General features: G+C 43.8%; 1 protein-coding gene across 6 annotated transcripts in view; it reads left to right on the top strand.

Annotated features, from left to right (window-relative positions):
• SGMS1 (sphingomyelin synthase 1) overlaps nt 1–17,591 on the top strand; it is a 251,170-nt gene that overhangs the window by 210,821 nt on the left and 22,758 nt on the right. For all 6 annotated transcript variants that reach the window (XM_054729295.1, XM_054729296.1, XM_054729297.1 and 3 more), the window contains one exon: nt 6,787–7,639. In XM_054729295.1, the coding sequence (XP_054585270.1) occupies nt 7,017–7,639 (623 nt within the window). In that variant the 5' untranslated portion in view covers nt 6,787–7,016. The remainder of the gene's footprint in view (nt 1–6,786; nt 7,640–17,591) is intronic.

The raw sequence follows: 17,591 nt of genomic DNA, 5'->3' as shown, positions 1-17,591 counted from the left end.
TTCCCTCGATTCCCACTTTGCTGAGAGTTTTTATCATAAATGGGTGCTGGATTTTATCAAATGCTTTTTCTGCATCTATTTATATGATCATAAAGGTTTTTATCCTTCATTTTGTTTATGTGGTATATCACATTTATTATTTTGCAGATATTGTACCAACCTTGCATCCTTAGAATAAATCCCACTCGATTGTGGTGTATGATCTTTTTAATATATTGCTGGCTCCGATTTGCTAATATTTTGTTGAAGATTTTAGCATCTATGTTCATCAGGGATATTGGCTTATAATTTTCTTTCTTTGTCATATCTTTATCTGGTTTTGGAATTAGGATCATGCTGGCCTGGTAAAAATGAGCTTGGGAGTTTTCTGTTGTTTTTAGAGATTTGATGCACAAAGCAGAAAGTTTAGTTGTCTGTATGCTTATAAGACTAATTATGCATGCTCTACTTCCTTCTTTCATTTGCCATTATCAGCGTTTAGAAACATCTGGAACTTTCCTGTAGTTTCTTCATTGACATGCTAGCTTTGTTTGTTCAGTCTTGGGTCCATCGTGTCTTAAAAAATTAGTCAAGTAGTTCGTGCTGAAGGCCTGTTGCCTAGGCTACAGACCGAGGACTCCGTTCCTCATTTGCGCCTAGGGGAAAATCGGGACCCCAGGCAGAGAGTGCCGCGTGCGCACGCACGTAGACCTTCCCCGCTTCTCGTTGTCAATCCGCCAAGAAGCGAAAGAATTAGTAAAAATTCAGTTCTTAATTACATAGCACTCATTTTAAAAGTTCACTAAAGCTTTCAAAGAAGAATAAATTACAGTCATTATAATAAATCCTTACATTTTTATGTATTGCTTTATGTTTTCCAAAGCACTGTACAGTCTGTGTAAATTCCCTTACTAATGGAGCCAGCAGAAGGAATACATTATTCCATTGTAGGAAGCCGAGGCCCTGGGCTTGCAGTACAAGTTAATGACAAAGCAAGCTTTAGAACTCAGGTTTCCTGATCAATTGCTCCATGGGCAGTTGTACTGAGCACTTCATGGTGTTCTAATTACCTACGTATCGTGTTCAGTGTGTATTTCATATGCTAGCTTTTTGTTTACACAATGTTTTATTTCCAGACAATGCCACATAACAAGATAATATAATAGATTCTTTTTGAGTAAGGATGAACAGATATTCATAAATGATTTATTTAATGGTTTTGCTTGGTTGATGTTTTTTCATTACCAGGATAATTGCTTTAACTTATTTTTCTGTTTTTAGTTCTCTGGCTTTGATAATTAAGTAGTTTCTAATGTGTCATGGCATATTATCTGATGGCTTTAATAATATTAAAGAGTAAAATGTCTATTTTAAGAATTGGAGCAGAATCATATTTATTAGCACATTTATTTTTTATTTAGTTGAGGTCAGATAGAAAGCCCTGCTGAGTTTAGAATCCATAATGAATATGCTGTTGTTCCCCCTTTTTATCCTTTTGGGCTCCATACTTTTTAAAAAAAGGCTTTTTAGACTATCCTTTACATGTGCTCAAATCGGTGAGGCTGTTGGATATTTGCAGTGGGAGAGCCCCGGTGAGCATTTGGGTTTGTCTAGCCCCAGGACCAGCTCTATGTGTGAGATTTTAGACAATCACAATCTCACTGGACTTTATGTCTAAAAATTCCAGAGGAATCAGAGTTCCGGCACCTCTCTGTCTCTCAAATTCTGTGCTATTTTTTGTAGAGTTTAGATACAATTTTTACTCTTCTATTACTTCTTCCCAGTTCTGAGAAATATGTCTAATGATTTGAGCTGTGTGTTTTTTCTTTTTCTTTCTTTTTGTTGTTGTTTTGTTTTGTTAATCCTCACCCAAGGATATATTTTTTCCATTGATTTTTAGAGAGAGTGGAAAGGATGGAAAGAGAGAGAGAGAGAAAAACATGAACATGAGAGAGACACATCAATTGGTTGCCTTTACCACACACCCTGCACTGGGTAACCCATCGGTGCACGGGCCGATACTCCAACCATGGAGTCAAATGGGCCAGGGCAAGATCTCTACTATTTCTTTTTAATATATTTTATTTTTTACAGAGAAGAAGGGAGAGGGATAGAGAGTTAGTAACATCGATGAGAGAGAAAAATCAATCAGCTGCCTCCTGCACACTCCCTACTTGGGATGTGCCCGCAACCAAGGTACATGCCCTTGACCGGAATCGAACCTGGGACTTTTGAGTCTGCAGCCGACACTCTATCCACTGAACCAAACTGGTTAGGGCTGTACTATTAACATTCTCCTGGTTATGGATTCTGAGTGGCTCTTCTGAATGATGGTGGTAATAGCTGTTTTCTGAGCCCAGCCTAAGATACAGTCTTTTGGGTCTAGATGTGAAGACACTTTGCCACAGTATGTTCTAAATTGAGTGTGTGAGTCCAGGGGAGAGCCGCTGTCTCACTTCTCCTTCTACAGCTGGGCTCTGGGGTCTCTAAGTCCATACCTTTTCTGCAGTGGCCTTTGAAGTGCTGAGTAGCTGTTCAACTTTTACTTCCCTACGGTGAGCTTTCCCCCTTTTGTACCATTTCGGCATCAGCTGCAGGAAAACAGCATGTATATCTTTATTTTCAAGCTTCAAAGTTGCTTGAAAATTACAGGGTTGTTTTCTCATGGGATTTGGAGGGCTGCTTTTATTCTTGTATCAGAATGATTGGGCATTTTAAAATGCCCTTTGGAAGTGGCAGCTTCAGTAAATATTTATGACATGTCACTATGACCCAGTTGGGCGTTAGAAAGGAAGCAGGACATTATGAAAAGAACAAGACATGTTTCTTGGGGTAACTTATATCTTTTATTCCTTTTACATGATTGGTTTGTCACAACAGTAGCAGCCCCAGTGAAGATATGTTGGTAATTGGTAATACTGTTTTCCAGAGGAAACTGAGGCGTGGAGAGGTTAAAGGACCTTGTCAGGAAGGGAAGTAGCTGAGTTGGGTCTCAGCTGCCAGCTCTGTAACTCACACAGCTGGTGCTCTTTCTCCCACATCAGGCACACCTGAGGGTTAAATTAGATCACGTGTCACAGATGTTAGTGATGCAGGAAGTCAAGCAGGGAAAAGGATGGTGAAGTGGAATGTTCTGCGAAGGGTCTGCAGAGCAGGACCCTAGAGACAAGGGAAGAACCTGGCCTTGCTGAAGAGGAGGAAATGGAGAACTCCTACACGGTGGGGGGGGGGGGGGGAGGGACGCCTAGGCACTCTCCTAAGGAGTGAGCAATTTTGTTGTCCTGGTTATTGACGGGAGCCATTTCCTTTCCTTGCTGTCACTGGAGAGTTCCTCTGGCTGTTGAGAACTGCCTATGGACTTGCCTTTGCAAGATCAGTGTCCTTCGTTTGGATGGAGGCTTGCAATGCCAGAAAGAGTATGTGCATGTGTATGTATCTGTCTGTCTGATGGCCTAGATTGCCTTTTACCACTTGATATTTTTTCTTTTTTTATATATATATATTTTATTGATTTTTCCCAGAGAGGAAGGGAGAGGGAGAGCCAGAAACATCGATGAGAGAGAAACATCGATCAGCTGCCCCCCCCCCCCCCCCCCCCGCACACACCCCACCGGGGATGTGCCCGCAACCAAGGCACATGCCCTCGACCGGAATCGAACCCGGGACCCTTCAGTCCGCAGGCCGACGCTCCATCCACTGAGCCAAACCGGTCACGGCGATATTTTTTCTTTTTTAACGATTACAGTGTTATCTTTTAAAGGAGATTAACTGACTGTTCCCCCGTCAGAGGGAAGTGAAGTAACACTGTGGCATGGTCTGATCTTTGTGGTTCTGAAGGGGTTTCCCCTCCTGGCAGACTTCCTGCTTTGGACAAAGGGGAAAGCCCACGTTCATGTCCTTGGGCTTGAACATTCCATCAAGAATTTTTCTTTAGAGTTCTTGTGGCCACTTGCAGATGTTGAGGGTTCCTTGGCTGTTAGCCTCATTCTGCTGCTGAGGAGGATTTGGGGAGAAGCCTGGAGTCTGATGCTGGGAGATCCCTTTCCTGCAGGACCTCTGCCAGGACGCCCACGTGGCCTGTGTGCCTTCTGGCCTCTCCAGGCAGCACTGGTGACGGCTGCAGCTCCTGTGTAGTGCTTTCCAAGTGGTCGGAGCTTCTCCTGGGTGTCCTATTTCTCTCTGGAGACTGCCCGCCTGATTCTCCTTGACTACCCAAATCGTTTTAAAGCCCTTTTCAATGTCAGTGACATTTTGCGTAGCTTTATTTTCCATTAAACCATGTAAGGGACATTTGTTTCCTGAGTTATTGCGCAGATATTGATCGAGCACATTCTGAGCCCTGGGAATGTGAGCCGGGGATGCTTCAGGCTGAAGTCACTCATAGGCTCCTGGGGGAGTCTAGACAGACACCACAAGCGAGTGTCAGAGGGAAGGCACACAGCACTGGGATGGATGCTCAGGAGGGGGAACGCCCAACTCTTTTGCAAGGTCTGGAATGTCTTTTAAATTTTACTGCCATTTGACTGGTTGTTATTCAGACAGGGAAATCAGGAGTGGACATACTGTCCATCACTATTCCAGAGTCAGATTTGGGGGTTTCGCAGCGATGAGTTTGGTCTTTGAAATCAGGAGACCTGAGTTCAGGTCTTGTTTGTGCCACATGTGCCCCATAGGGAGCGAATAGGAGTACTTGGGGTGGGAAGCGGGAGATCCTTAATGCAGGAGGCAACTGATTGATGTTTCTCCCCAACACTGATGTTTCTCTCTTTCCCCCCTCATAAATAAATAAATAAATAAATAAATAACTGAAGCTCACCTAATGGGCTACGCATGAGAGAGGCTGAGAGTCAAACCATGGTCTGTCTTCAGCCAAAGGCCATGCTACATGAATAGCAAGGCTTTGTTACAGAGCTAGGTATTTATTTTTAACGTTTCTTGTGTGGGAACTAAAAAATATTAGTATTTTTCTTCTAACTTCTCGGCTAGGCTGATAATCAAATCAACAGAGACAGATTAACAGGAGAAAATCGAGTTTTAACACATGCCCATGGGGAATTCACATAGGCATGAAAACTCCAGAGACAGTGAGGCAACATTGGGTAGATGTGGCATTTTGGACAAAGGAGAAGAGGGTGGGGGGAGGTATTATATTTCAGAAGTGACAATGGGTAATTTACAGGTTGTTGAGGGAGAGGGGAACACTCATGGCAGGCAAATTCTTGCTGGGCAACTCAGAAACAGTAGGACACAGGGAATCTCTAGCTAACAGACCCTGCCTGGAGCATTCCTAATTATCACACTTAATTCAAATGAGGCTACAGTGAACATGCTTAAATTTCCTTCCTGAAGCACACTTCTCTGTCTGAATCTCTTGGGCAGAAAAGGGAGGAGGGTCAAAGGTTCTTTCTGAGTCTTGTTTCTTAATAAACAGCTTAAAATCAATATCCTAAAAAGGCAGCTTCAGGGAAGCAAAACTTTAGTTTTTTCACTTGCTTTCCAATTTTAAATGATTGTTACAAAAGTAGTACATGCTTATTAAAGAAAAATAGATGGGAGAAAAGTAGAAAATGCCCCCAGGCCTGTCATCAAATATAATTTCAGTTAATATGTGATGTATTTTTCCCCAGGTTTATGCAATGTTACGTTCATTAATCACCGCTGAGTTTAAATAAGAGGAGGTACATTATTTATATGTAAATTTACATTGATACTTACATACTTTTATAAAATTTTGAATCTTGCTTTTGAATCTCCCCTGCAGATGTGAATTGGTTATCACCACATAACTATTTTAATAAATAGTGTTTTGAACTACAGGACTCAGAAACGAAACTTACAGCTCTTGGATGCAAGCTGGCATTTAATAAAGGGCAAGTTTCTTGACCTTCCTGGAATTTAGTTTCCAAGTTTATAAATGAGGGAGTTGAATCAGATCACAGATTTTACAACTGGGATTCCAGGAAACAGGGAATCTGGGCTGGGAGTAGAACGGTGGGCAGAGCGGGAAGACCCTGACCCTTCACCCTGCCTGTGCTTCATCCCAAGCAGCTGCATCGGTAGCTCTTCTGTAGATTTGGGCATGTGAGCACATGAGGAAACAGGGATTCATTGATTTTTTGTGTGTGAAAAAATATAAATGTTAAACCAAACTGTCTTGAAGCTCAACATTTCTATCGTATCTGTTAAGTTGCTGTGTGTTATGTACCTTTTAAAACACTTCTTCACCAGGTAGGATGATAGGTTAAGCCCGTGGTCGGCAAACTGCGGCTCGTGAGCCACTTGCGGCTCTTTGGCCCCTTGAGTGTGGCTCTTCCACAAAATACCACGGCCTGGGCGAGTCTATTTTGAAGAAGTGGTGTTAGAAGAAGTTTAAGTTTAAAAAATTTGGCTCTCAAAAGAAATTTCAATCGTTTTACTGTTGATATTAGGCTCTGTTGACTAATGAGTTTGCCGACCACTGGGTTAGGCCAATGTGCCACATTCATTCAGCTTGTCCCAGGAAGCATCTGCACACACAGAACCACTGACCCGTACTGAGCAGTGTCCACAGCACGATGAATTAGTTCTCAGAAAAGACCCCATTGAGGAGGCTGTAAAACCTTTCCCCTTTGACTTTATCCATCGCTTGGCCCTTTTAATGCTCTTTCAGGGAAGGCCAACCAGGGAATCAGTGGCCCCTTAGACTAATACATGTTTGAAAACTACAGGCTTTATCGGTAACTGGATTTCCATTTTCCTTATGCTTATGAAGGTTTTGCATTTTGAGGGGGTTGACCAATATCTTGACCTTTTCTCTTGCCTCCACAGAAGGAAGAATCTTGTTGAAAAATGAGGTGAATGAGTGCTCGGGTACTCAAGAACCCTGGACAGCTACATGAGGTGTTTAAAAACTGCCCTGACCATCTTGCTACCCAAGTCCCTGTCATGAGGCCTGACAGGATGAGCACGCCTTCGAGGGCCAGCATCCTGCTCCGTAAAAACTCAGACTGCTGACCTGCCGAGAGCAAGCAGGGGACTGCCTGTTGTCTGCCAGTACAATGAAGGAAGTGGTTTATTGGTCACCCAAAAAGGTGACAGACTGGCTGCTGGAGAATGCTATGCCAGAATACTGTGAGCCTCTGGAACATTTCACGGGCCGGGACTTGATCAACCTAACCCAAGAGGATTTCACAAAACCCCCCTTGTGCCGAGTCTCCTCCGACAACGGGCAGCGGCTCTTGGACATGATAGAGACCTTGAAAATGGAGCACCACATGGAAGTACACAAGAACGGCCATGCCAACGGGCACCTCAGCATTGGCACAGACGTCCCCACCCCTGACGGCAGATTCAGCATCAAGGTCAAACCCAACGGGATGCCAAATGGGTATAGGAAGGAGATGATCAAGATCCCCATGCCAGAACTGGAGCGCTCCCAGTACCCCATGGAGTGGGGCAAGACTCTTCTGGCCTTTCTTTATGCACTTTGCTGTTTTGTTCTCACCACAGTGATGATCTCGGTCGTCCATGAACGAGTACCTCCTAAGGAGGTGCAGCCTCCACTACCGGACACGTTTTTTGACCATTTTAACCGGGTGCAGTGGGCCTTTTCTATTTGTGAAATTAACGGCATGATCCTTGTAGGACTCTGGTTAGTTCAGTGGCTGCTCTTAAAATACAAGTAAGTAAAGCAAAAGCTCTCAGACTCAGTGACTGAGGCGTTTACATTGCAGATGTCTAATTCTCATTATTTGGAAATGCAGTTTATGAAGCAATGCAATCAAAGCATATTATTCCCCCATTTTTAAAGCAACATACCCAACTAAAGCTCTGGCAGCTTTAAGAAAACGCCATGTTTATTGCCTTTTTTTGTGCAAGATTTGTACAGAATGGTGAAAAGGATTGTTAGAGAGACTGTTCTGTTTTCACTTCACAGGAAAGAAAACCCGCAGACACCTTCAGAGAGTATATATAGGCTATTGAACCACAGAAAAACCATCCAGTCTTGGTGTTGTTAGCCCATCAGATAAATTGTTAACAGTTGGCCTAAGCACCACGAATGGCTGTACAGCTTTTCCCAAGCAGAGTCAGACATCTGGGACCTTAGCAATGCGTATTTACGGAGGTTTCACACATAAAATTCAGAACAGCTATTCCAGAGTGGCTTGGGCTATTGGGAAAATAATACTCTCAGGGAATGACTTTGTTTAGTTAGGTGCAATGCAGGTGAACCTGCGTGGCTTTTCACCTTCTAGAATGTGTGGTAACTAAAGCAATATGTGGCTATTCCATTCACATTTCTTGGGATTTTAGTAGGTGCCTCCTTTTAGTTTCCAGTATGTCTAAAGTGGCTTTCATGTCCCTAGCTCTAAATTCGGCATAGACCTCCTCAGGCAAGCTGTCAAGCTGTTTGCTTGGGATGTATAGCAAACGAAACACCGTCCTCTCGTCATTGGTGTATGATTTTCCTATTACTTGGACATCTTTATGGCTTCCACACATGGGAGTTAAAAACTGGTTTGTTAAGGAACTGAGTTTCTCTGTAGTGGGCTGTGTTTCATGACCCACAGTATGGATGAATATTAAGAAAATCATCTTAAATCAGGAAAACAAAATGCAGACAGGGTTTATGTTGAACTTGACCTAGCAGAAATGATGAATATTTTCCTGGTATGTTCCTAAAGGACTGTGTTTTGTCAGCTTATAAATTACATAGATGCAAGTGGAAGTAAAAGCGATTTCTGACTCAGCCAGGAAAGAACTCTCTTAACTTGTGTAAAGGAAGCTGTTTAAGTGGCCAGTGTTTATTTTGGGACTGGTTTGGCAATCCTCGAGTTTTAGCTAAATTCGAAATAGAAACTATGATGTGGGCTGCATTTGATTTGATGGAAGACTTTTTTTTTGTTTGCTTTAGCTTTAAGGGACTAAATTGATAGGAATAAGCTTTAGAAATATGAGATGCTTCCAATTTATTAATTACATTCTTTTGGCTGCCAAACTTCAGTTTCTGCATTTGACTTTTAACTTCTAAACTTCTTTTCCTAAGAGCACATTAGAAATATGCCAGTATTTTTTCTTTAAAAGTCAAAGTCAACCAAATTATGTTTTCTGAGATTTTTCTCAATGTTCATTGTTTTGTTTATGACAGCTTGTTTTCTGGTTTTCCATCAACATTTTACATGCAAGCAAATAATTTACTGACCCAGAATATAACTTTAGTTAAAGTCATACCATGCATGAGTCCAAACCTTTCACAAAACTGTGACTTTTAAATAATTTATTCTTGTTCTAAGGAAGTATCCTGACCATAGGTTTAATTTCTTTAAAATATATCACTTTTTATATTTTTATATTTCTCTCAGCAGGGACTTTGTCCTCATATCTGTTTTGCTTTAAGCTTTCTAATTTCTCATTTTCCTAGTACTTATTGCCAATACTGTAGTCACTTGTATATTTGCATTGTTCAGTAGCAATAAATCAGATGATTTGTGCCTTGGACCAAATTAACCCAGTGCTGGCCGCAGGCAGCCTGGGTTCCAGCCCAGCCCTGCCCTGCCCTGCCATGCTAGGTGGTGTGGGTGACGCTCAGCCTCAGGAGCCTGCTTTTTCTCACGGGTAAAAAGGAGCCTCTCAGTCCAAATGATTTCTGTTCTATACAACTGTGTTTTATTTAGCTCTAACGTGATTGAATGGGCCAATTATGTTAGATTATTATTAGCTGCAGTGTTGTTTTATGTCCAGAAGACATGTAACTAAGGATTCTTTAAAGTGCTCTCTCCTGTTTCCATGTTGATAGCAGGGACATGGGAAATGGAAGCCGCCTCTTGTCAAGATAACCCTAAATAGCCCCACCCCCTGTCCTCCCACTGGGGTGTGTCCCTGGGTTCCCATCGGCCTCCCTGAGATCTGTCTTCAGTGTATGTGGCTCACCAGACATGTAGGAGGTAGCAGAACAGATGTAGTGGGTATTGATATTCCGCCTTCCCCAGCTCTCAGGCTCGGTCATGTCAGAGACCCCTTGTTTCTGGTTATTTGCCTGTTGCTATGTAGCAGTTTTGTTTATCCAGCATGGCAGGGAAATGGAGACTTCTGCGTACAGAGTATTGTGTTAAACAGGAAGTTCAGCTCTCCCTCTTTTCCTGCTTGACTCTTCTGGCTCTCGACCCTTTTCCCCAACGCCAACCAGGAGGTTTGTCACTTAGGAGGCACGTTGCATACGACTCCTCGAAGGTGAGCCTGTTTGGCCAGTAATCCCACAGGGGAATTTTACTTTGATTTTAAGAGTCTTGGAGCCCTTTAAAAACAGCCTAGCCCTGGCCGGTGCTCTCAGTGGTTAGAACATTGGCATGTGCACCCAAGGTTCGCATGTTGATTTCCAGACAAGGACACGTACCTGGGTTGCAGAGTGCGAGCAGGAGGCAACCAATTGATGTGTCAGACTTCACCCAAATCGGGAATTCCTTGTTTTAAGAAAGCATGATAAAGACTGTTAACCTTGCAGACTCAGTAAGGACTTTCCGTGCATGGCTAAATCATGGCTACCACATGGTGACAGGGGTGGCTAGTGGGATGTTGAGAACGCCTGGTGAAGAAGGCCAAGGATCAGGATTGTAGAACTTCTAAGTCAAGGGTTTTGTAGCCACCAGAGAAATCACTGACTTAGTCTGATGGTCTTAGACCCTCAGATTCAACTAGTCTAACACTAGGTTTATCGTTTTTCCCCCAACTTATTCTTCCTCCTATGTGGGCAGAGGCATTTCCTAAAATCCTAGAACTGCTCAGTTCCTTTTATACAAATGCTGAGTTCTGTCAATTCTAATTTCAGGTTTATTACTGTTACTGGTGGAAGTGGAGTTCTTGGGGCTCTGCAAGGAAAGAATTTCCTGAGGCTCCCACAGGAGGATGGGGTTTTGTGGAGTTTTATTGATGTAAAATTAAGGAGTTTCCCCTCCCAGGTCCCATCTCTGTCCATCTTGCCATGGGAGACATCCCATCTTGTCTTCAGCAGGGCCAGGAGTAAGGCCTCTGCCCATAGTTTCTGCTGCACATTAAAGTCCAGTCCAGTCCAGCATTCTGCATGTGAAGTCTGCATGACTGGGCCATCTGGTTTCGAAGGCCACCTGGCCATGGAGAGAACACGGAATGCACTGGGGAGTGCGGGTTACAGAGCAAGAGGAAGCAAGAGAGAGAACAAGAGAAAGGGCACTTTTTGTCGGGGTTTCTAATCTAACCAGGAGCTTCTTCAAACTAAACAATTAGCTTTCCAAGATATTGTGTGCTTCTGATGGGTCCATCGCCTAGCCAATCCATTGTTCCCAGTAGACTGGCAGGCAGACACCTCCCTTATGCCACCCGACTTTACTGCGCATGTGCCTATCTCCCCCTGCTCCCAGCAATAATCCAGTACCAGATGGGCAGGGAGGGGTGTTAGTCCCCGTGGAGGAACAATGCTGTGTGGAGCTGTAGCTTCCTGGGAAGCTTCCCAGGTGACCCTGCTTACAATGTCTGATTCCCTTTGCTTTCTTCCCTTTGTTAATGTTACGACCATAACACTACTTCTCTTCATTCCTACCTATTGATGTATAGTGGGTGCTCAGATGGAAGCCCAATTCTTTAGCATGAAGCTCGGGGTTCTTCATAATCTGTCTCCGATCTGTCCTGCCTCATCTCTGGCTACTTCACTCCACAGTATCCCTCAAACACTTGAAGCTCATATCACGTCCCATTCTATTCCTTGTGTATTTCCTTCACTGCTCAATTTTAAGTTCCTCTAGGGAAAAGTCTGGATCCTATTTGTTACTCATCTTTTACCCCACTTTCTGTGACACAGAGAAAGTGCTCACTTAACATTCCCTTATTCATTCAACTTGTATTTACTGAGCGGCCTTCTATGTGCTGGGCACTGATGTAGGCCCGGGGGTTGCTGCAGTGAGCAGAGGTCCCCGGGGTGCTTGTGGAACTACATTCTGGCTAGGCTAAGGCAGCAGTAAGCAAATGAATACTTAGTACCAGGTAGTGATAAGGGAAATGAAGAAAAACAAGGCCACACAATAAAAGGTACTGGGGATGCTGGGGAGAGGATTTAGATAAGGTGGTGGAAGAGTCCTCTAATGAGGTGACACCTGAATCAAATGAGGTTGAATACCATATTCAGGCGTCCTCAAACTATGGCCCGCGGGCCACATGCAGGTGTTTTTGCCGTTTTGTTTTTTTTTACTTCAAAATAAGATATGTGCAGTGTGCATAGGAATTTGTTCATAGTTTTTTTTAAACTATAGTCCAGCCCTCCAACGGTCTGAGGGACAGTGAACTGGCCCCCTGTTTAAAAAGTTTGAGGACCCCTGAATAGGTGTGTTTGGGGCCAGGGCAGTCCAGACAGGAAGTAGGACAAGTGCAGAGTCCCCTATACCAGTGGTCAGCAAACTGCGGCTCTCAAAAGAAATTTTAATCGTTGTACTGTTGATATTTGGCTCTGTTGACTAATGAGTTTGCCGACCACTGCCCTAGACTTACTTTACTTAAGAACAGCTGGGGGAAGGTCACATAGGAGGTCACGAGGTGTGGATGGTGGGTGGGGTAGGCATTGTCAGCCAGGGTTAAAGAGTTTGGATTTTGTTCCAAGTGTGATAAGTCATTAGAGAAGAATGCTATGAACAGATGTGTATTTTAAAAGATTCACTCTGGCTGCAGTGTAGAGAATAGGGAAGTGTGAGTGGAGGGGGTGAGGGGGCTGGAGGTCTGGTTAAGACATCATTGCTGCTGTCCAGGTGGGAAATGATCATAACCTACACTCAGTTAATGTGGCCAGTGAGTAAATTTTGTGCTGGGGTGGTGGGAAGGGATGAACTCCGGAGAAAGCATGGTTCCTATTACACGTAGAGCTGCTTATCTTGTATAGCTACAGTGCTGCCTTCTGTTGTATCTTTCTCATGCAAGGTTTTGAGGTCTCTGTGAATCCCTGAATTTTATATGGAATTTAATGGGGAGATAGAATTCACTAACTGGGGAGCTCTCACAACCGTGCTTGAATATATTTTATTGAGAGCAAAGCCATGTTGTGTGCATTTCCTGTTGTATGCTCCTAACTGACATCTCGTGGGTCAGAGATTTGCCTAAAGCAGTGGTCGGCAAACTCATTAGTCAACAGAGCGAAATATCAACAGTACAACGATTGAAATTTCTTTTGAGAGCCGAAAACCGACTTCTGCGCATGGGCAACGAAGTTTCAATCGCACTGTATGTGCGCACCCGCAAGTGGTATTTTGTGGAAGAGCCACACTCAAGGGGCCAAAGAGCCGCATGTGGCTCGCAAGCCGCAATTTGCTGACCACTGGCCTAAAGGAAGTAGAACAGGTCAGTTGAGGGGAGCCATTGGATAGCTAGGGTGTAGGACGGAGTGGTAAGAGCTGGTGATTCAGGCATTGGTCATGGGTAGAACATTCGGGCGGGAACAGTCCTGTAGTTAGGGAGAGACCAGCGGAACAGGGCCTGAGTAGGTTCTTTGCAAATCGATCCCATGTGGAAAGGGAAGGAACCGAGAAGGGAAACGGTGGTGGCAGATCCTGCTTCAGACCTGTCATGGCATCTGTATTCAGAGCTGCTGTAGGGGCTTTGCTGCCCACAGAGGAACAGGTGCAGATTTCCAGCGTGGCTCTTCTGGGGCTGCACTCTGAGAGGACTGGCACGGGTGTTCAGATGTTTGGCAGCAGTATGTATCGTATCTTTAAAGACCACTTAGGAAAAGATTCGTTTTGTATTTTAACCTTTGATAAAAGCTCTGGCTTTGGAGGCCTTATTTGTGAGGTGGCTATATGCCAACGTAAGAAAGTTTATCTACAGCATTTAGCTCTCTCCTATGAATGCAATCTAATTTCCAAGGACATAATCCTGTGCTGCCTGGGGACTGCTGCTCTAGATGGTAATTTGATTATTTTTGGTTTTTGTCTTAGACTCTCCACTGACATTTACCTTGCATTTTATCCCATTGTAATCCTATCAGTGCTTCTTTTCACATTAAGTTGATTGGATCAACCTACTTATCTCTTCCTCTTCTAATCCCCAAGGTAGTTAATAACCACAGTTATTGTCAACATTTCCCCCATTGTGTTTAAGTCTTTGATCGTTGTGATTAAGTAGAGTTCTTAAAAGCCCTTGGTAATAGAGCATTTGATATGAAGCAGTTCTCTCCAGGTTCCTATTCAATAGAATTTATTTTCCAAGTTCCAGAAGAACCTTTCCTTAAATCTGTGTCATTTTATTACAAATTGCCCTTATTCTTTGGACCACAAGGCTAGTCTCTAATGGAGCTTCAGGGCATCTTCATATTGAGTGATTTATCAAGAATTATTGAAGACTGCATACTAAGCATGCAGAAACAAGCAAAAACAAACAAAACAAAACAAAAACACCCACAGCTGCGGAGAGGTTATCTTCTCCGGAATTTGTTTGTTTTCATTTTAACATCTCAGTTTTTGAAAGTGGGTGTTCAAACTCTATCCAAATATAAAACTCATAAGGATAAAAATTCCCTCGTGTTATTGAAGATTTTGGGGGCATCTCTCCCTTTATTTAATTGGCTAATAAGCGTTTGTACTCCTCTCCAGCAATAAAACAAGAGCTCGGGATGCATCTCTTGCCCTCTTGCTTCTCCCTCTACATGTAGCTGTGTCTGTCAGGTGCTTACTCAACGTCTGTTTTCTTCTGCTGTTTTTCATCCATGTTATCAACAATCATTGTCATCCTACTCAAATGGCAGATTCCAAACCAGCTGATAATTTTTTTACATGCATCGTGGCATTTGATCCAATCACCCCTCAAAATAAGTAGTGTGATTCTCTCTCGGTAAAGGTGAGACTCAGAGAAGTTTTTGACTTGCCCCAGGTACATTTGGGGGACCGAAGGCACTTCGGTATAAAGCCATTCTAGGTCCTGGTATAACATCCTTTGGAAACGTGTTATCTTAGTAGATAGAGTGGCACAGGCACCGTGTGCGTGGCACAGATGGAATGAAGACAGAGCAGCTCAGTGTTTGAAAATAGGGTTCAGGTGTCATACACCATCCGGGTCATATACTCATTTGCCCCAGAAGGGACCTGCCAACCCTGAGAGCTATCACATCTTGCGTCGCACCGTAGTTTGTAGAAAACGTACTTTGTTCCATCCTGAGTGCTGTAACCTCCTATAACTGCTCCGTGTGACACGGGCTCTCCTCTCTGCCAGTCTGGGAAACCTCCTTGGCCACCAACTTCAGTCACGGTTTTCTACTGAAGACCAGGAATGCCCACCTTATTCTTTTCCTCTCTGTCTCTAGTAAGTTCTCTCTTCTCCCATGAATTGTGACCCATCCTCCATCTGAGCTGTAGAGCCTGGCCTGAGGTCCTGCTTTCTGTCCTTTCCTGAGGACCTTCCCTGTCCCATTCCCGTACATACGGCCTGGATGTGCGAGGCTTTTGCGGGCCTGTCCTGTACCTCCTTCACCAGCGTCAGTATTTGGAGTGGGGATGGGCAGTCATGCTAGGGGCTAGTGACAGATTCAGTCCCAGGCTCTATCCCCTTCTTACTCTTAGCCAATTAGTGATCTTATCTGCTTTCACCTTCTCTAACTTTTACCAATTTATGTCTCAAGACCTAAATACTAGTATAGTCCTAGGAATTGTAGGGAAAATAGATTCACCCTAAATTCAGTAATTAAAGCAATTTGGCTTTTAAATTATTATAAATAATTACAAGGGGAAAGCAAAAAAAAAAAAAAAAAAAAAAATAAAAAACATAGGTAGTTTGTCTGAGTTAATTTTTATTTATAACACCAAAGAAAGCTAAGTAATTCTTCTTGCTTGTAGGCAGATTAGAAGACAAAGTAAACAAAAAGAAAAAAGTTACTTATCATGTTGCCAGAGATACATGGTAATGATAATATCCCTTTTGATATTTTCTCTGTGTGTGCCTGTATTAATAACCTATATATGTGTATAATTTTAAATGGTATCATATATGCCTTCTTTTTTATAGCGTGCCCAGGGATTATCTTCCCTCTTTCCTTAAAAAACCATCATGGATGTCTGTTTAATTATTGGAGATCTGATTTAGACATCACCACATCTGTCCCCCACCAGCCTGTCAGCCGTTAAGCATTCAGTTATACTGCAAATCTCACTAGTTTAAGAACATTCTGTCCCTAGCCACCTTCTGGGAGAATTGGGTCAAGTGTCTTAATTTCTGTAGTAGCACTGTTTCTTCGCCTACAAAATGGGATGATAAAACAGTGTCTATCTCAGCGTTGTTGTGCAGATTGAGTGAATTAATGTGTACAAAGCACTTGACGGAGTCCTTGACATCCCTCTGGTACCCAAACCTGTGCCACTCCCATCCCATCTTAGTAGATGGCTTCTCTGTTCTCTCAGGCCAGACATCCTGGTTTGTTCTTAATATTTGCTTCCACCCCACATCTGGTCTGTCTGTTAATCCACCACTTCTCACCACCTCTGTTGCTGCCCTTGGTCAAACCAGAACCCCATCATCTCTTATCTGGGTTGTTGTAGGAACCTCCTGCTGGTTGCTCTGTCTCCATCTTGTTTCCTTTAAGTCACTTGTCAACCTGGCAGACAGAGTGTGTCACTGTAAGAGTAAGTTGGTGTACCATATGTCACTCCTCTCCCACCTCTTAGAGCTTTAAGGTGCAAGTTCTTATGTTGACCAATGAGGCCCTGTCAGACCCGGCCCTATTTCCTCCCAGACCTCATGCCCTCCACTGCATTGTAACAAATGTGAAAATAGTGTAGTGTTACTATTCTAATTTTGATAGCATTTAATCTGGTTCTAAGTACTTTTTTATAGTATTTAATCAGGTTCTGAGTACTTTTTCCTATTTAAAAAATAAAAATAATATATAAAAATAAAGTCATCTAAACTGAACATAACATACTATTCTAACAATTCTTAATAATCCTATCTAATAAAAGAGTAATATGCAAATTGACTGTCACTCCAACACACAAGATGGCTGTCCCCATGTGATCAAAGATGTCTGCCCCCATGTGGACACAAGATGGCCACCACAAAATGGCCAGCAGGGGGGGGCAGTTGGGAGGGACCAGGCCTGCAAAGGAGGGCAGTTGTGGGCGATCAGGCCAGCAGGGGAGGGCAGTTGGGAGGGACCAGGCCTGCAAGGGAGGGCAGTTGGGGGCGATCAAGCCTGCAGGGGAGAGCAGTTAGGGGTGACCAGGCCTATAGAGGAGGGAAGTAAGGGGGGACCCAGGCCTGCAGGGGAGGGCAGTTAGGAGCAATCAGACTGGCAGGGGAGCAGTTAGGCATCAATCAGGCTGGCAGGGGAGTGGTTAGGGGGTGATCAGGCTGGCAGGCAGAAGCGGTTAGGGGCAATCAGGAAGGCAGGCAGGCGAGCAGTTGGGAGCCAGCCGTCCTGGACTGTGAGAGGGTACAGGCTGGGCTGAGGGACACACCTCCCCATGCACGAATTTTGTGCACTGGGCCTCTAGTCCTATATAATAAGGGAGTAATATGCAAATTGACCAAATCGCAGAATGACCAGTTGGAGGGGGCAGGGCTGGCAAGCAGGCTGTGCCATGCCAGCCAAGGCATGTGCCAGCAGGCAGAGGGAAGGCCATGGTGATCAGGGG

Source organism: Eptesicus fuscus, chromosome 17 (assembly GCF_027574615.1).
Source record: "Eptesicus fuscus isolate TK198812 chromosome 17, DD_ASM_mEF_20220401, whole genome shotgun sequence".
Lineage (NCBI taxonomy): Eukaryota > Metazoa > Chordata > Mammalia > Chiroptera > Vespertilionidae > Eptesicus > Eptesicus fuscus.
The sequence above is the reverse complement of the archived record's forward strand: the minus strand, read 5'-3'. Positions and strand labels throughout refer to the sequence as shown.